At 44.9% G+C, this 20,176-nt stretch overlaps 1 protein-coding gene across 3 annotated transcripts in view; it reads right to left on the bottom strand.

Moving 5' to 3' along the window:
• Positions 1 to 5,901: 5,901 nt before the first annotated feature.
• The window catches only part of LOC119970518 (arrestin domain-containing protein 3), a 31,679-nt gene continuing 17,404 nt past the window's right edge, over positions 5,902 to 20,176 (bottom strand). For all 3 annotated transcript variants that reach the window (XM_038805275.1, XM_038805277.1, XM_038805276.1), the window contains 2 exons: positions 10,966 to 11,120; positions 5,902 to 8,062 (listed from right to left, as the gene is read on the bottom strand). In XM_038805275.1, the coding sequence (XP_038661203.1) occupies positions 7,997 to 8,062; positions 10,966 to 11,120 (221 nt within the window). In that variant the 3' untranslated portion in view covers positions 5,902 to 7,996. The remainder of the gene's footprint in view (positions 8,063 to 10,965; positions 11,121 to 20,176) is intronic.

Raw genomic sequence — 20,176 nt, 5'->3', positions numbered from 1 at the left:
GGGGGGGGGAGAGATAATGCCCATGTCTGCAGAGGGTGGCATTGCCTGTGGGTGGAGGGTGTAGGGTACCCTCAAGCTCACTTAGAGATCTGGACACACTTTCGAAATGGTGCCCCAATCTCGGAGGAGCGGTCTTGCCGGCAAATTTAGCTCCCTACTGCTGAAATAATTACTAAATGTGGGCTAGAACAGGGAGCAACGCCCCAAAGCCCAAAATAATGACTTAAGTGTGGGCGAATCCCACACAGTGGGCATGGTGGCACAGTGGTTAGCATTGCTGCCTCACAGCGCCAGGGACCAGGGTTCAATTCTGACCTTGGGTAAATGTCTGCTTGGATTTTGCACTTTATCCCTGTGTCTCCGTGGGTTTCTTCTATGTGCTCCAATTTCCTTCCACAGGCCAAAGATGTGCAGGTTTGGTGGATTGGCCATCCTAATTTGGGCCTTAGTTTCCAAAAGGGGTTACTGGGGTACATGGATAGGGCAGTGGTGTGGGCTAGGTAGGATTCCCATTTGGATGGTCGATGTAGACTTGATGGGATGAATGGCCTCCTTCTGCACTTTCGTGATTCTTCGATTCTATGAATCCAGGTCTGGATCTCACCGAATAAGCAGTCGGGAAACACCACATCAAATAGACCCAAATTGATACTTAGAAATGTTTTGGTTGCATCGCACCCCCTGTCAAAGGCCAGCTGTCAACGCCTTTGATTCTTCCATGACAAGATGCTTAGGATACCAAAGTCCCGATTGCCAAAGCAAATTATTTTCGCCCAACTCGAGGAAGGCACTCAAACTAGAGGAAGGGCAGCAGGGTAGCATGGTGGTTAGCATAAATGCTTCACAGCTCCAGGGTCCCAGGTTCGATTCCCGGCTGGGTCACTGTCTGTGTGGAGTCTGCACGTCCTCCCCCTGTGTGCGTGGGTTTCCTCCGGGTGCTCCGGTTTCCTCCCACAGTCCAAAGATGTGCGGGTTAGGTGGATTGGCCATGCTAAATTGCCCGTAGTGTCCTAATAAAAGTAGGGTTACGGGTATAGGGTGGATACGTGGGTTTGAGTAGGGTGATCATGAGGGCATTGAGGGCCGAAGGGCCTGTTCTGTGCTGTACTGTTCTATGTTCTATGTACAAAGGCAGTGCTTCAAACACACCCTGAAGGCTTATCTCAAGAAATGCAACATAGACATCAACACATGGGAGACCCTTGCTCAGGAGAAAGCCATTGGGTAAATGTCTGCATGGAGTTTGCACTTTATCCCCGTGTCTCCGTGGGTTCCTGATTGAAGGGACACAATTCATCACAAAGACCAATCCCACCTCCTGAAAGCATCTTCCAAGTGTGTAGTCGAAGATATGGCTATAGGATTGGGCTCATCAACCACGCAAGGACCCACAGAAACCATGACCAGTGACACAGAGTTTATTCGGCAGACAATCATAATCGTTAGTGAATGATTGCCAAAGAAGACACTTCCTTGATTCCATTTGTTGAATCTAGTGTAACCAGCTTTTGATCATGTTTTAGTTCCAAAACAAATTATAACAAAACTAGAAAAACTAGTCCTAAAGTCCAGCCCAGTATTATACAGGAAACAACTACATAAACAACTGAAAAGTTGATAATCCCAACATATCGTCATACAGTATCACATCTGTTTTATTTGGTGGGCTCTAAGATCACAGAGATATATTAGTAATGAATATCAAGGGGAATTCAACCCATTGACTCATAACAGATTATATGTCAACTAAACAGTAAGTCTGGAATATTGTACTGCACCAAGATTGGAAGGAAGTATATTCTGGAGTATACATATTCTCTTCTTCTTGGGCTATAGCATCAGATAAATAATCCCAATATTTCAGAGGATTGCCTGAAAGCAGTAGAGATATTTGAACAAAAGTAGATGAAAGTAAAGCATGTGATGGGGTTTATTGAAAATGAACTTTACAACTACTATGCAAAAGATCAGACACACCAAGTAATCAATGGCTGCTTCCCAATTTATCAATGGTGACATTTAAGAAAAAGGGTCCATTCCTTATAGAATGAAGCTCATAAAGACATTGCAAATTCATGAACTGCTTGAAAGATACAGCCATACATACACTCTGGATATAGATAAATACTGCCAGAAATGACTAGTGTTATATGACAAACAGGAGATAAATTAATAACGAGTATAGAGGGGAATTTAATCAGCTGTGTCATAATGCCATGTCAAAGGTCTAGACTCAGTATGACACCTTAGCAGACTAGATCTCATGTCGTGTTGCTCACAATTAATCTGTTCACTGCACACAGCTCCAAAACAATAAACAAGTATATTGAAGTCATGCATCATCTGACTGACCCAAAGTAAAAATATTACTTGATCCTGAATGATAATTACCCAAAAGTTATAATATTTTCACCAACCACTCTATAAAATATTTTGTGTTTCCCTCACCAAATGTATCTTTTATGTACACTATATATGTTACATACTTAATTATATAGGGGCGGCACAGTGGTTAGCACTGCTGACTCACAGCTCCAGGGTCCTGGGTTCAATTCCCGCCTCAGGTGACTATGTGGAGTTTGAACTTTCTCCCCATGTCTACGTAGGTTTCCTCCGGGTGCTCCGGTTTCCTCCCACAGTCCAAAAATGCGCAGGTTAAGTGGATTGACCATGCAAAATTGCTTCTTAGTGTCCAGGAATATGCAGGTTAAGTGTGATTACGGGGTTGCAGGAATAGGGTAGGTTAGGGAGGGCCAGTGCAGACTTGATGGGTCGAATGGCCTTCCTCCAAACTGTGGGAATCTATGAGAGCCTTGCTTTACATTGTGGATTTGTTTGAAGTGATTTTGGAAAAGTGTAACTACTTTTATTTATTTCTCATAGTAGATTAGTATTTCTTATGGTCTTTGATGTGTCAATGAACTAGAATATCAGACCAGTCAGTCTTACGTCTGTGGTGAGCAAAATGTTGGAACGAATTCTGAGAGATACGATTTATGATTATTTAGAAAAACTTAGTTTGATTAAAGATAGTCAGCATGGCTTTGTGAGGAGCAGGTCATGCCTCACAAGCCTCATTGAATTATATTAGGATGTGATGAGACACATTGATGAAGGTCGGGCAGTGGATGTGATGCATATGGTTAGGTGGATTGGGCACGCTAAATTGCCCGTAGTGTCCTAAATAAGTAAGGTTAAGGGGGGGGTTGTTGGGTTCCGGGTGTAGGGTGGATACGTGGGTTTGAGTAGGGTGATCATGGCTCGGCACAACATCGAGGGCCGAAGGGCCTGTTCTGTGCTGTACTGTTCTATATGGATTTCAGTAAGACATTTGATAAGGGGCGCGATTCTCCGACCCCCACGCCGGGTGGGAGAATCGCAGGAGTGTCGGACGATTCCCGCCACGCCGCCCTGGCACCCGCACGCGACTCTCCCCCCCCCCTCCCCCAAAACGGCGTGTCGCGTTTTACGATAGGCCGCTCGGAGAAACGGCGCTCACCGTTTCGAACGGTCGAGCTGCGATTCTCCGGCCCGTATGGGCCAAGCGGCCTGCCCAATACGACCGGTTCACGCCAGTGCCAACCACACCTGGTCGCTGCTGGCGTGAACAGAGCGAGAACACTGCGTGTGCGGCCTGTTTGGGGGGGGGGGGGGGGGGGGGGGGGGGGGAGAAAATCGAGCACCGGGGGTGCTCAGTGGGGTTCTGGCCTGCGATCGGTGCCTCGCAATTGTAGGAAATTAAGCTTCCCAGACCTTGTCCCAATAACCTCTCCCATGTTTGCATGACATTCAGCCTGATTTCCATTGCATTATCACAAATCTAAATATCATTGGCAAGTTTAATAATATTAACACTCTCTCATTTTCTCAAACAAATATAGATATAGGTTCCATGCCCGACTCATCACCTTTCTGCAGAGGTCATTAAAATACCTCAACCTCACTTCTTCCAGTGGCTTCAGGCATTCTCCTCGATCAAAAGAACTGCCTGGTCTCAGGGAGTAATCCTCAGAATTGTGAAACTCACTTTATATCAAAATCAAATCTTTCTATATTTCAAGTGCTGTTCCTCGAAAAAAAAAAATTGCCTGGCAGTGGTGTTGTGAATATCAATGCACACTGGATGGTATAGTTCTACAGCCTCCATAACACATCTTTCTCACGCAAGAGATGCTGAGTTTGCAAGCAATTGACTAAATCCTGACAGTCACTGGGGAAAGAAGCTGGAATCAGCGGCAAACATACAGCCTCACTGGAGGAGCTGAAGACAATGACTGTTGCCGTCTCAAAGTTTACAAAGCTCTTTGTAGGGTGCAGATACCCGGGCAATTTTCACATTGTTGTAACGGAATTGGAATTAGCTAGCTCTAGATCATAGGTTTTCAACACCTCATCCAAGATATTGTCAGGGACCCATAACCTTTGATGTGTCCAATGCACCCACTGGTTTCTTCATGTCATATTGAATTGATCAAATTGGCTTGAAAACTGGTATCTTTGATGCAGTAGGCCTCAGATCGAGGTGGAAAAAATTATTCATTTGGTACTTCCAGCTGAAGATAGTTGCAAAAGCTTCATCCTAGTCGTTAGCGCTCAAATTCTGATTTCGCCATTGTCTGTATAGCCTTGGCCTTTTGTTGGTTAATTGCTTACCACCATTCACAGCTGTGTGGCAGGGCTGTCGTTTTACTGATAATGGAAGTGCTTAGCTTCATCTATGGCATCCTGATTTCATTGTTTAACATGCACACAGCCTTACATTATAGTTTCACGAGGTTGCTACCTCATTTGATGTTACGCTCAAACATTCTCTTGTAAATGCCTCGTTGAACCAGGATTGGTCATCTGGTTTGATGGCAATGAAGGTACGAGGAAGACGTTGGCCCATAAGCTCACAGGTTGTGGTGGAATACAATGCTGCTAATGGCCCACAGCGATGCTGCAATGAGCTGCCAGGTCTTCCCTTGGCCAATCTCACTTTGCATATTCTACATGCCATATACTTGAAGGTGTCAGCATGCCACATACTAGAGGCTGTTCTGTATGAAAATTAAAGTAGAAAGAATAGGCTTTCAACAGCATAGTCAAATGGTGTGTTTATAGTGGTTTTTTGTTTGTATTGCACATGCTTAAAAATGAAATTTGAAAAGGAATATTTCACTTTTGGTTCGAATTTCAACAAACTAAAAACGTAAAAAATTCTGGGGTCGGTTTTCAGAATAAAGAAAGCTATTAAATTAGGTATTAAATTCACTAGTTCTAACCCAGTTGCACAGGTTGTTTTTTGTTTCCTTACAGAAAATAGGTCAGTATTGTTTGCCTTAGCTTGCCCCATTGTAAAACCAAGAACAGCTGCATTGAATTTAGATTGAACACGAGTCAAGACAGGTCTTCTAGCCTTTCTGGATTGTATGTAGATAATCCATTATCATCACAACCAAACACTCAAAAGTTTTCAATCCATTCCCCTCCCACCCCCACAATTGGCTGCATGGATCTGTCCTTCTTCCCCAAATTCCACACTTCAGAGATTGATTATAACCAAGGTAAATTTCCTATCATTGGTAGACCTGTGATTCATCAGCCTTGTGTTCAGTTTTAATTGTGAACCCTTGACGGTATTGGGAAGTGATGTATCTAGGAGCATCACACAACTGAGCTCCGTCCTACACCAGGCATTCACACACACCCAGCTTCCAGCAGGGGGTGCCAGATAGCAATTGCCTGGATTCATTTTTCTTTTCACTTCCTTGATGGCTCTGGAGCCAATTGTAGAGTTCTTGCTGATTCTCTGGCAAGAAACAAATTTGGAATCTCCCTGGCCTGAGCCATAAGCACCGGGCAGCTTTATATTACTGTGTTTTCAGAGGCATGAAATAAGGTAAATACTAAGCGCAAAAATTCAATAGCAAAACATTTTTATTTTACACGAACAACTAAACAAAAATTAAACCATACAGGACATGGAACTTTATCTCCTTAACAAAATCTACAAAGATAATTACAGCACAAAACTTAAAAAAAAGTCTGTACACAGTCAAGGAATAAACCTTACAAAAAACATTAAATATTGCACTTGGTTTCTAGAACATTTTGGATTTTTCAAAATATTTATTCCTAATTTTTAAATCAGGAAACTAAATTGAATATTGGACTACAAAGTCCTTTTTTCTTACATTAGGGATCGATCAATATTGAAGAAATTAAAAAAACACATTCTCGCACCAACTCAGTTTCAGCAAATGCATCTATACCTGAAGCATCGAGAATTCCATTCAAATAACTGCACTCAAGATCTGGAAAGCAAAGAAAAAACTGTGCATCGTCAGTAATGATGACCAGCCCTCTTTAGCCAATGAAGGGGTGCAGAATAATATTGACCAATCCCTTTGAAAATTTTGTAATTTTTTTCATATGGAATCAGGTTTCATACCTGCTGTAGACATAAACTATTGTTGATCCCTAATTTTGAAAAAAAAAAGAAATGAGGGTTGCCCAAATGGAAACATCAAATGCCCTATAATGCCAACTACCCCTCAAAATAAATTTGTCAATCAGGGGCACTCGTAAAATGCTGTGAACCTCAAAGCCCTCCCTCCACAATGCAGCAGAACAATACACAGCAGAGTACCCAGTCAAACCCCTCTACATATCTATTCCATGTTTGTGCTGCACTTGTGTCAATACAGAATAGCACATTTCAGTTGAATTTGTTTTCTTTACAAAAAGGCCACACATGGAATAAGACCACTTGTACTCAATCCTACAGTTGATCGGACTGGAAGAGTTTGACTTTTGTTTGCAACAGAAATGCCCATTACTGGTTCTACAAGTTTCAACCTTGGTGAAACCTGTAGCATCCAATACTAAACAAAGTGTTTAGGTTCTTCAGACTTTTGTAGATTATCTAGAATTGCTCCATTTTTTGTGTGGAAATAGGTTGACCAAATCTTGGCCCAATTCACCGGGGACAGGGTCACAAAACGTAGTGGATAAAAAAGTAATGCTTCATTGTGAGAATAAATATTATGGTCAAATGTGGCGATGGTATCGTTGTGGGGAGAGAGAAAGGAATTCAAAATCTATCCATATTTTGGAAGTGTCCCTTGCTTTAAAACAGTGCAATTTAATCAAAACACATTAAAAAAAAAAGAATATACCAACAATTTGGCAAGTGACAAATTCACCTGAGATTTGAGTGTTTTAGGCAGTCTGAAACACAAAACTACTCTGTATATTGTAGAAATGCAACAAATAGGAGTAACAAGAAAATACATAGCCTCCCAACAATAGAAAATGAACCTAGAATCTTCTCCGAAACCTCATTCCAGGTTTTTTTGATCAGTTGCTATTCTACTACAATAGGCTGCAAAAGAACAAATATTGGCTTGAAGGCATTTGATGTTTTAAAAGAAGCCACAGTAGGTTGGTGTTGCAAGGCCTGTCTGAGACGACAATACTGAGCACGTGCAAAGCAGGTACAGTCCAGGCTACATAACATCAGTGCATTGTCAGTTTTGTACGCTGCTGGCTTGATCTTTGAACTGTGCAGACCCCAGATGAAAAGAAAAATCAATAACCTGAAGTCTGCAGCCTGCAATTCACCACAACCAGAAGTAAAATTAAACAGCCATCTTCAAGACTGAATGGAATATGAAGCGCAACACAAGCACTGAATAATATGTGCAAATTTCCATTTTAAGGTTGAACCCCAGGAGAATGGTGTGAATGTCATGAAACTGCGGCCACTGTCCACTTCAGCTGCTTCTTGGATGTGCCACTTGAAAGTGTTAGGATTTCCTCTGGCATTTTCAGCAGCTTTCTGTCGAGGCCACAGATTTCGGTTTCATTAGCACAAAGTTGTCTCTGTCTGTCCACTGTTAAAAAACATCACAGAACTTTTCTCTTTAGCGTCGAGTCTTCTGTCCTCAACAGTGCAGCGATGCATTTTAAAACCATTCTGAAAGAATGGGCTCGATAGCCACACAAACCCCCATCAGCGGGAAGAACAGCATGGGTTTATTTCCCGGTTCTGATTTGCCTGATCTGGATTAGGGTCAATCTGCAAAATGAAAAGGCATTCAAAGAATAAATAGGTAAATGGACAAGTCCCCAGCGCACAACAACCCGCAATTCAACAACAATTAGGTAGCATATGCAGCAAAGGGCCCTGCAAGCATATGCTGGGAATTACTTGCTGACTCGCTTTTGCTACCCCCACCATTTGCTATCGAGTGATGCGGAGATCTAATTTGACTTCTGGCCCATGTCTTAACCAGGTGATGCCAGCCATGAGTCAGTGTGTCAGGGGAGGAGGGAGAAAACCAGGAATGTCAATGCAGCAACAAGAAGAAACAAGTATCCGTGTAAAAAGGTAAATGGATGGGATTGGCAAGGATAGACTAATGGTGGAGACCAATGGCTGTTTCCTGCTTCTAAAGATTCCAGGCCTGCAATTTCTTAAAAAATTTAACTAATGATTCATATCAAAATTTGATGCTACCAAAATGCGAGTTGTATTAACATACGCCTGAAATTTAAAATCACTAGAAATCAGTACAAATAGAGCCAAAGAACACTGAGGATTGTATTCCATAGTCTTTGAATGCATGGAAATTAAATGTTTGAGGCCATCCAACCAGGCATTTTACACATTGGTTGGGATTTATTCTCCAGCCGGGTTCACCCAGAGAATTCTGCCAGGGGTCAATGGATTTTTCTATTGTCGGAGTCTCACCCCTGGCTTTCTTGTGGTGGGCAGGGCAGGAGAATCTAGCACATAAACTGCAAATCTCTTAAGGAGATGCAATTGTGCAACTCATTCTGGTGTGATACAAACGCATCCAAAAAGGTCCACTGCAGGAAAAATTAAAACAAACGAAAGCTTAAAGCAAAGACAAAAGCTAATAAAAATGTGCAGTATTTTAATGGATCGCCATTTAGAACAGAGGAGGCAGCTTTGTTAATGAGCAGCGGACAGTTGTCGGAGAAGTCTCGCTGAATAGGTGCAACAAAATAGAAGAAATGAAAGACCCGGACTTGGTTATGAAAGGCCTAATTTCAGAAGTTTGAACATGATACAAAGATTGGAAACATAATAAATGAGCACAGAAGCAGAATTCAGGAGAGCGGAGATTGGCTGCTAAAATGGTTTACCACATGGCACATGAAACTGAATGCAGAAAAAGTGTGAAGTGATACAATAATGAGAAGATTTTAAGCTAAAATAATACAATCTTAAAAGGGGTGCAGGAACCTAGGTGATGATATATTTGAAGATTGGCAGGACGAAAATTGATAAGGCAGCATACAGGATCTTGGCTTTATAAATATACACATTTTTCACAGTAATTTCATTGAAGCCTACTTGTGACAAGAAGCGATTATTATTACTATATAGGGGCTTGGGCCTTGATATTAATACTGCATCATTTAAAAAGTGAAAATGTACATGACGACAACACCACATGTTTCCTTCCCCATGCCAGTTGATATCAGTGCGACTGCAGGGTCCATTGTAGAATGATGGGATACTTAATTAACATTAAAAAATAAGCTCCCGCAGCATAATTGGATGTTCAATTTAAAACTGACAGTTCCTGAATGGGCTACCCAGGAGGTCAGAAAACTCATAGTAAATGGGAGCTGCCCCTCCAAGATCAGTGCTTCTCCAGCATTGTGCGTGAGAAAGAAGGGGCAGAAATATTCTGCCCAAACTCCGGAAGGAATTCGCTGTCTTCTCCCCAGATCTTTCCTGTCCAGGCACCCCTGACCACCCATAGGAGAGCCACCTTCTGCTGCCAGTTTGGCTAGAGCCCGGCAAGAATTGGGAGTGTTAATGAAGTCCTTGCCCTCAGCCTTGGCAGGTTCTTTGATTGTTCCGGCCTCATGTGCATTGTTCCCATAAATACTGGGGCCACTGAATGAAACAAAATGAAATGAAAAATGAAAATCCCTTATTGTCACGAGTAGGCTTCAAGTGAAGTTACTGTGAAAAGCCCCTAGTCGCCACATTCCGGTGCCTGTTCGGGGAGGCTGATACGGGAATTGAACCCGCGCTGCTGGCCTGCCTGGGTCTTCTTTAAAAGCCAGCGATTTAGCCCACTGTGCTAAATCAACCCCTAAAAAAAATAATTAGCTAAAAAGGTCAAGAGTTGAGATAGGGGGAAATATTTTTATGTAGCCGGAATGCATGAAGGAAGATGATCCAAAAAAAAAAAGGAACATTTCCTGGGCTATGCGAAAAGGGACTAATAAGTTAACTCTTTCCAAGAGCTGGCACAGGTGCAATGATCAGAAAGGCCTTCTTCTGTGCTGCATGATTCTAAATTTGGAGAGTGTAAAAAATGGCACAAATCACCTACAGCAAGTTTCTCTAATCTTTTGCACTGAAAATTGGCGTTCTTGGGGTCTATTTTGGCACAGGTTTAAAAGATTACATGCCCTGATGTTCTGGATTTAGTTGTAGTGATAGCTGCCTAAATCTAAATGTCCACTGATCTAGTAAATCCTTTTGAGAAGTAGAAACTAGCAATTACTAGTTGATCTCTCCTGTGGTCTGCTTTCTTTCAGGAGGCATTACCCCACCTCTCTGTATTGTATTGCGTAAAGGCGATAACACAACCAGCCACATTCTAGGTCTTGCTATTGATAAGGTGAAGTACCTGCTGATACTGGTGCATTCTGGGAGCTGTCATCCACCATTGTGACAATGAGGCATTTTCCTAAATGGTTCGTAAAACATCTTTGACATGAAACTCAGGCTCCAGGCATCAGTCAGGGCAGGTCTTTTGGTATTTCTAATGCATCACATCTGGTTTGTGGGTAGGTTCAGCTCAGAATTGAGGAACATCGACTGTCATATGTTTTACAGAAGATCTTCAATAATACATACTCTATACTCAAGTTACAATTAATGAGGTCTCCATATTCCAGATTGTTGTAAATAAACTAAAAGACCCTTACCTCTGAATACACAGGTGGCGGCTGGTACCTAAATTCCTGGATGTAGGCAAACAATGGTCCCTCAAACACTCTTTCTAATTCATCCCGCACTGCTGTGGTGGCAAAGTTATTTCGTCGCTGCTGCTCAGACACAATTTCTGCATAGCTAGGTGGAGCTGAAATGAAAATATAGTTGTGTGTCATTATCTGAAATGAATTGCACTTGATTCAATCAACTGCTAGGGCAAGGTGGTACAAATCTACCATCCTACTACATCCAGGAGGAATTTAGTAGAACATACAGTACATCATTCTTGTTGTCGGCCTTATTTATGATTTGTTCTATTTTTCGCTGCACCCCCCTTTCAGGCATAGACTCTTGCTGGTATACAGTTCCAACCCCATTGGTTACTCTCTGGCACATTGCCTAGGTAGTGACTCTTCACATGGCACCACAGACAATAGGTATCAGAAGCTGGGTCATCCATCCTGCTCCATGCAAGAATTCCTGGTTTCTCCTTGTAGTTTGGGCAATCACATATACAGGGAGTGTTACCAGCTCAAGTTCCAGGTTGTGGAGCGTAGGCAGCGGCTGAAGTCACTACCGGGCATCTATGAGAGTCAGATCTTTGTGGATTGCACGTTTCTGGAGGTGGTCACCACAGAGCCTAACATGTGCAGAGAGGGAACGAGTGACAGTCAGAAGGAAAAGTCAAAAAAAGGCAGGGATCCCAAGTGTATCCCACTGTCCAACTGGTATTTAGTTCTGAATGCTGGTGAGAAGTGTGATTGTTCCTCTGGGGAATGCAGCCAGACCCATGTCCACAGCACTGTAATTGGCTCGGTTCCACAGAGAGGAGGAGGGAGCGTGAGAGAGAGTGGTCGGGGACTTGATAGAGAAGGGTGTTTTTGTGGCTGCAGCCATGACGCCAGGATTTGTGTTGCCTCCCTTGTGGCAGGGATGAATGCCATTGAGTGGTGATCAGACAATGAGGAGAGTGGGTGAACAGTTAGAGGACATGGTTCAAAATCAGCACTAATGACACAGACAGAAAGGTTGATTTCTGTAGAGTTTAGTGAGCTGGGAGATTGAAAAGCAGGACCTCAGCGATATGCTGGTGACTGCTAGAAATCGGAAGATACAGCTGATGAATATGTAGCTGGAGAGATGGTACAGGAGGGAAGGCATTGGCAGACATCTGGTGCTGGGGATGTGCTAAGCAGGCACACGAAAGGTGGCTCTCTCCCTTGAACCACGTATTTAGGCACTTTCAACTCAAAATAGCCCGCTAAATGCGGGGGAAAACCCTCAACCTCCTCCAACGCCATCAAGACTTGCCTAGCAGCAGCAATTCTATGGGCTGAAGAGACGGCAAAGGCAGTAAGAGCTGGGAGAACAAATGGAGAGAGTTCCTAAAGCAGAAATTCCAAGAGCTCAAGGATGCCATTAGGATGGAAATGATGGCAACGGTGAAGGTGGTGGTCGAGGAGGCGTTGGGCACCCAGCAAGCAGTGCTGGGAATACAGGAAGCGACATCAAGGAGCTGGAGAATGCCGCGACCAACCAGAGCGATCAGATCGCCTCGCTAGAGACAGAATTGGCAAGGTTGGTCGCGACGCAAAGGACACTAAGGGGCAAGGTCGAGGACCAAGAAAATCGGTCACAACGCCAGAACCTCTGCATTGTGTACCTACCAGGGGGAACAGAGGGCAGGAACCCTGCAGACTACGTGGCCTAGATGCTAGGCAAACTGGCTGGAAGGGAAAGCTTCCCCAAGCCTCCAGAAGTGGACAGAGCCCACAGGTTACTCCGGCCAAAGCCCAAGGCCGGGGAACAGCCAACGGGTCACTATTACGAATTTGTACTGACAGACCCGGAGGAAAGCAGAGGGACATGGCATGGGGGGCTAGTCTGGCTATGACAGATTGCACATGTCAGCAAGGACCAAAAAGGCACCGCAAACAGCCACTGTGGAAGGCCCCCAAACAAAGGGAAACCCTGAACTGCAGGGGCACATCCATATGTGGCATACACATAGATGGTGGCCATCTTGAATTAAAGGGAAACCCCGCAGCACAGGGGCCCGGACTCATGGTGAGTATGGTGACCACAGACATTTTGGTTGGCCCCCTAACAAAGAGAAATCCCGGAGTTCAGGGGCGCATCCACAAGGCAAGTATAGTTAATCCCACAGGAGGTGGGGGGAGGGGGCAGGGACAGAAACCCTCGATAAGAATAGACATCTGGAATGTTAAGGTCTAGTGAAAAGATTCAGAGTCTTCGCACACCAGAGAAGTATGAAAGCCAAAAGTCTTCCTTCAGGAGACCCACCTGAAGGAGAAGGACCGACTGTGGAAGAAAGGGCTGGGTGAGACCAATCATGCTATGGGACAAGGACAGCTATGGACCAAGGGGAATGGTAAGTCATGGTTAGTGGTGCCCTGGAAGGAGCACCAGTGGTCCTTGTAAACGTGTACAACTGGGACGATGCAGAATCTGTGAAAGACAGCCATGGCAGAAAACCTTGACATTGACACATACTGACTCATCATGGGGGGTGGGGGGAAAGAGAGAAAACTAATTGCGTACAGGAGTCACGGATAGACAGATTGAACCCCAAATTGTTGGGGGGGGGGGGGGGGGGGGGGGGGAGAAAAAAAAAATCAAACACCGTTAAGTAACTGGGTGTGTTCATGGAACAGATGGATGCAGAGGGCCCATGGAGGAACACACACCCTGGGAAGGAGTTCTCCTTCTTCTCCCAGGTACACAGGGTCTACACCAGAATCAACTTCTCTGTGGTGGGGAAAACAGTGCTTCCAGCGCTAGTAGGAGCAGAGTATTCCGTAATCATAAATCTACAACCGCACATTGGAGGTCGGAGACTGAGCCCCCCCCCCCCCCCCCCCCCCCCCGTGGAGGCTGGACACGGCCCTCCTTGCCGATGGATATCACAGGCCATAGCAGGGTACGTTACCAACAGGGAGGTCTCGCCTTCCACATTCTGGGAGGTGGAGGGGAAATTATCGCTTACAAAGATCGGAAAGAGAGGGTGGCTAGGCAACAACTGGGGTGGCTTGGTGGCACAGTGATTAGCACTGCTGCCTCACAGCTCCAGGGACCCTGTTTGTAATTCCAGCTTTGGGTGGATTGTGTGGAGTTTGCACTTTCTCCCCATGTCTCCGTGGGTTTCCTCCGGGTGCTCCGGTTTCCTCCCACAAACTCAATTAGGTGGATTGGCTGAAGTGCCTAAAAGGTTAGGTGGGGTTATTGGATTATGGGGATAGGGTGGAGGCATGGGCTTAAGTAGGCTCTTTCCAAGGGCTGGTGCAGTCTCAATAGGTTGAATAGCCTCCGTCTGCACTGTAAATTCTATGATTCTATGAACTGGCTAACTCCATACTGGAGGTGGCCTGCCAGTACTCCACAGCCCAACTGTGGAGCTGCTGGCTGAGAGGAAAAACTACAAACGGACTTTGACCTGCTCTCCACATGAAAAGCAGTGCACCAGCTCCACCACAGAGGTAACCTTTTGCGAACAGGGCATCTCGGGATGAAGCAGATCCTTGACGGATTGGACATGCCAGTCGTGGGGGAAGACAAGAGATGGGGCCTCGATGCGCCATCAGAACTGGAAGAAGTAATGGAGAGTATCAACTCTATGCAGGTGGGGAAGGTGCTGGGGCCAGATGAGTTCCTGGCAGACTTCTACATAAAATGTGCGACAGCACTGGCTCCAAAATTGGGGGAGATGTTCGCAGACTAACTGGTGTGAGGCTTCCTGCCACCAATACTAATGCAAACCTCAATATCGCTGATACCCAAAAAGGACAAAGACCCAACTGAGTGCAAGTCCTATCGGCATATCTCACTACTCAATGTAGACGCAAAAGCCCTGGCTAGATGTCCTGAGAAGCAGCGTGCCGGAGGTAGTTGCATGGGCCAGACGGGCTTGGTCAAGGGCAGGGCAACTAACATCAAACATCGGGCGCCTGCTGAACGTGATAATGACCTTCTCCAGGGACAGAACACAGAAATTATCATCTCCTTGGACGCAGTAAAGGCCTTCGAAAGAGACAAGTGGAAGTACCTCAGAGGTATTGGAACGTTTTTTCAGGCCAGGGTTCACCTCTTGGGTGAAACTACTGTACAGTGCTCCCATGGCGAGCCTACGGACTAACACCATCAGCTCTAAATATATCCAGCTGCACAGAGGCAGGAGTCAGGGATGCCCAATGTCTCTGCTGCTGTTTGCTCTGGCAATCACCCTCACAACGGCGAAGGGTGGAGAGGTATCCAGAGGGGAGACAGAAAGAGGAAACAATGGCGTACTCAGATACCAGGACATTTGCTAGTTGAGGAACTGTTGGACGTAGGTGACTAGGGAGGGAGAACGGAGGGGACTTGTACAGGGGACTGGTGGAGGAGTTACCCTCCCCCCCTCTACCTCAATGAGACAAGGGAAAAAAAGAGGATGAACTAGGCATAGAAGTAGGGTGGAGGTCTCTGCATCAATCTTTGCATCAAAGCAGTGCTTCAAACTCCACCTCCACATGGGCTTGGCTGAGCCTAACGCAGCTAAAGGTGGTGCACAGAGCACACCTAACCAAACCCGAATGAGCAGGTTATTTCCAGAGGTGGAGGACAAATGCAAACGGTGCCAGGGAGGTCCGGTCAACCACACCCACGTGTTCTGGACCTGCCCCAGATTTGTCGGGTTCTGTATGACCTCCTTTGAGGCAATGTTCAAGGTTTTGGGGTGAGGGTGGAGCAGAGTCTAAAAGTGGCAGTCTTCAGAGTTTCAGGACAGCCAGAACTCTTTATGGGGACAGGGTCAGTGCGCTAGCCTTCACCTCCCTAATCGCCTGCCGGAGAATCCTGCTTGGCTGGTGACTGGGAGCACCACCCAAAGCTGCAGACGGCTGTCTGACCTGGCGGAATTTCTCAGGCTGGAGAAAATAAAATGTTCCATCCGGGGGCCGGAAGAGGGCTTCCACAGGACATGGAAGCCAAAGCCGTTCACCAACTTGTTCAGGATCTGTTCGTAGCCACAACAAACAAGCTAAGGGACAAAGGGGAGGGAGCATAAACAAAGTAGGGGAGAGAAGCAAGGGACAATATCGCAGGGGATGGGCCCCGAGCGTAAACGGTAAAGGCGCGCCTGTAAGCACTCGGGCCGCACTGGGGAGTATAACAAAGATAGACCGGCGAAAGTGGGACCGCGGCCGCAACGGAAGGGAGACAAGGGCCTGTAAATATATGTGAGGATTTTGGATTGCCTTCGTCTTCCCTTTCATCTTAGTTTTCTTTGTTCTAGTCTTATAAATTCAATTTGTTCCCTTGTTGTATTTTCCTGTTTTGCTTTCTTGTGCAGGTATGCAACATGTAGCTGAAGTGTGAAATATAAAATGTGAAAACCAATAAAAACATTTTAAAAAAGAGATTTGAAGCATTGCGACCACATCTGGAGAGGTGCAGGTTAATGTGTTGCACCTGAAAAAGGGCCGGGACCATATCCTCGCAAGCACTTGCGCTGTTGGGAAGGTTTTAAACTAACTTGGTTAGGGAAAGGGAATCCGAGGATGAGATTCAGAAGGGAAAGGAGTAAAGTTGAAAATGAGTAAAAGTGTGATTGTAATGCAGAGGAAATGAAGGGTAGAAAATAAACATCAAAAGGAATATGACTGTGCTGCATGGTTCAATGCAAGGCAAATGAGCTGAGAGCACAAATCGACACTTTGGAGTAGAATAACACAGCTATTATGGAGACATGGCTGAAAAAGGGCAGTAATGGCAGCGTAATATTCGTGCTTACAGGGTGTTCAGATGAGATAGAGAGGTGGAGGGGTTATAATATTGATTACAGAAACAATTATATCTATGAGGAGGAATAACATGCGAGAAGGATTTAATGGAATGAACTGAAGAACAATAAAAAAAAGGGACAATCACACCACTGGGATTGCACTTTGAACGCCCACAGAGTCAGAAGAAAAACGAGAAGTGCAAAAACAATAGAGCAGTAATAGGCAGGGAATTACAACTACCTGAATAGTAACTAGTCTGAAAGACACAGGAGCATAATTCTTAAAATATTTACAGTGCAGAAGGAGGCCATTCAGCCCATAGAGTCTGCACCAGCCCTTGGAAAGAGCACCCCACCTATGCCCACACCTCCACCCTATCCCCATAACCCCATCTAACCTTTTTCAGGATAACATTTTTTTAAGCCAGTACAGTATATAGCAAGTTCAACAAGACAGGGGCAGTTCTGGACTTGGTTTTGGGGAATGAACCTGGGTAGATGGAAGTGGTCATAATTCAGTTAGGTGAAGTGGATTGGCTTGGATTTTGTTTATTGTCATGTGTCCAGTGAAAATTATGTTTCTGCGAGCAGCTCAACAATTTGTAGCGATCTTTACATGGGTATGTACAGAAGGGGCTGATGGGACAAGGAAAGACCACTAGGGGGCAGCACTGGCGGGTATAAAAGGGGAAGCAAGCAGCCCTCAAGGGCTCTTTGGTTGAGAAGAAGGTGAGGAGAACAAAGGCAGAGATTTAGCTCAGGGCTGCTAGTGTGGTCAGGCCTGGTTGTAACCTTTCGACTAGTACAGTTCTTAAAGTAAGAGCTCACAGTTATTTAAGTTGTGTTACTCAATAAACTTTATGCTTTATGTAAAACTTCTGGACGACTTAGAGCCATCTTCCGAAAGCCTTTGCTGTAACTGAATTGAGTAGCACACATTACTTGCCATACAGGTAACAAAACATGGCACCAGGTTGGCATTAAATCAAACAGTACTAGATAGATTAGGTTAGAGACCAGAAAGAACCAAAACATGAAGAAAAAAGTAATGGACTGGCCACTCGACTGTGGAAGACTTCACAGCATTTGGATTCCAGATAACCAACCGAAGGTGATGGACCACACGTCACTTCCAGAGCTGCTAAAAACTACCGGTAATTTAAATAGTAACTGGAAAATGTATAAACAGCAGCTTCAAATATACATGGCAGCTACTGCCTTAAATGCAGACCCCAACAAGAGAAAGATTGGGATATTACTGTCGACGGTAGGCCGGCAAGCTGTAGACATTTATAACTCTTTTACGTATGGAGACAAAGAAGATAAAAATAGCTTTCAAGTGATAATTGTAATATTTGATGAACACTGTAAATCACAGTCAAATGAAATCATGGAACACTTTGACCTGCGTAACAGATTCCAACAAAATGGGGAGACTATCTCTAATTTTGTCACAGATCTCCGATTGCTAGCACAAGTTTGTAACTGTGCTGATGTAACAGACTCCATCATCAGGGATCAATTAATCTATGGTCTCTCAGATGAAAATTTAAGGGAATCATTAATGCAGCAAAATGATTTAACTTTAAAAACTACCATAGCAAAATGCTTACAGAAGAACAGAAAAAACAGCAGTACCTAAAGTTTCCAGAAAAAAAAATCAGAGAAACTCCTCCACGAGGTGGAAGACGTTAAAATGGCGGCCTCTACTCACAGGCATTCTTTTCCGGCTGCCGGTACCTATTCCTGCATATCTGCACGTGCACAGTATGCAAAGTTCCGAACCCAGCCAGAAGAGCGAGCCGCGCATGCGCGATCGCTGCCGACGCGTGACGTCACGAACGTCATGACGTGTTACCGTTGTGGCAACGCCTACTTAAAAAGGGAAATGTTCTGCACTAGGGAAAAGATGTCCAAAATGCACCAAAATGAATAATTTTGGCTCCCAATGTCAGTCCACAGCAAAATATTACCCTCCAACACAAAGACATGGAAACTTCAAGGTTCGCACAGTAGATGCAATGGACACTCAGACACTCGAAGAAAATTTTTCAACACAAAGATTTCCACTCCTGGGAGAACATATGGAATCATAAATGCCACAGAGGAACTGCACAAGCTGACCACACAGCCTCAATACGTGCATACCATTGACTCCACAAGCAAATTTGGAGTGCCATGGTGCAAGAGAACAACTCCCCAATTACGTTCAAGCTTGACATGGGAGCATCCGCGAACTTGATGACAAGCAAAGATCTCGCATCCATCCCAGGGACACACGAGATGATACTTACTGCATGCAAGTTAACAGACGACAATGGAAACCAGATCACCTCGAGGGGATCATGCCACCTACAAGTAGTCAATAAGAAAGTCACGAAAGGACTACGTTTTTAGACTGTGGATGACAAAGAATGCCGCTGTTCGGTGCTCAAGCCTGTAAAGATTTGCAGCTGATATAGGATTTTCATGAACACGATTGATTCATCACGACTGGCTGATGCCATCCAGCTGCTTCTCAGTGAGTATCCCGGCGTCTTTTGCGGAATGGGTACATTACCCTACAAGTACAAAATCCTGCTCAAAGACGATACAACAACGGTCATTCATGCACCAAGGAGGATACCAGCTCCATTGCGGGACAAGCCAAAAGCAGAACTCCAACGTCTCCAATCTCAAGGTATCATATCAGGTCACACAGCTGACTGACTGGGTCAGCTCGTTGGTGTTTGTGTCAAGAAGCCGTCCGGTGAACTCAGAAACTGTTCATATCCCAAAGATTTGAACAAAAACATTTGCAGGAACACTGCCCAATCCCCAAGCAAGAGGAGATAACGAGCGAAATGGCGAAGGCTCACATATTCACAAAACTGGATGCCTCAAGGCTTCTGGCAGATGCAGCTCGATGATTCCAGCCGACTGTTGTGTTCCTTCAAAACACCGTTTGGATGATACTGCTATAACCGTATGCCTTTCGGGATTATCTCTGCATCCGAAATTTTTCACAGAATTATGGAGCAGATGACGGAGGGCATTGACGGCGTCTATGTTGATGACATCATAATATGGTCAACGACAGAGGAAGGCCACATTGCTCGGTTAAAACAAGTCTGCCAAAGAATCCACCAATTCGGGCTGAAGCTTAACCAATCCAAGTGCACCTTCATCTCGGACCTTCCTGGGTGACAGGATTTCAAAGCACGGGGTGAAGCCGGACACTGAGAAGATAGTGGCAATTCAGAATATGCAGTGGCCACGTGACAAGAAAGCAGTGCTCAGGTTTCTTGGATTCATCAACTTCCTAGGCAAGTTCATATTGAACCTAGCAGCACGGACAACAGCATTACGAAATGTGATAAGGAAGGACACGGAGTTTGACTGGACTCCATGCCACCAAAACGAGTAGGTGGATCTGAAGCACCAAT

Source organism: Scyliorhinus canicula, chromosome 8 (assembly GCF_902713615.1).
Source record: "Scyliorhinus canicula chromosome 8, sScyCan1.1, whole genome shotgun sequence".
Taxonomy (NCBI): domain Eukaryota; kingdom Metazoa; phylum Chordata; class Chondrichthyes; order Carcharhiniformes; family Scyliorhinidae; genus Scyliorhinus; species Scyliorhinus canicula.
Note: the sequence above shows the minus strand (reverse complement) of the source record. Positions and strands in the feature narration are given on the sequence as shown.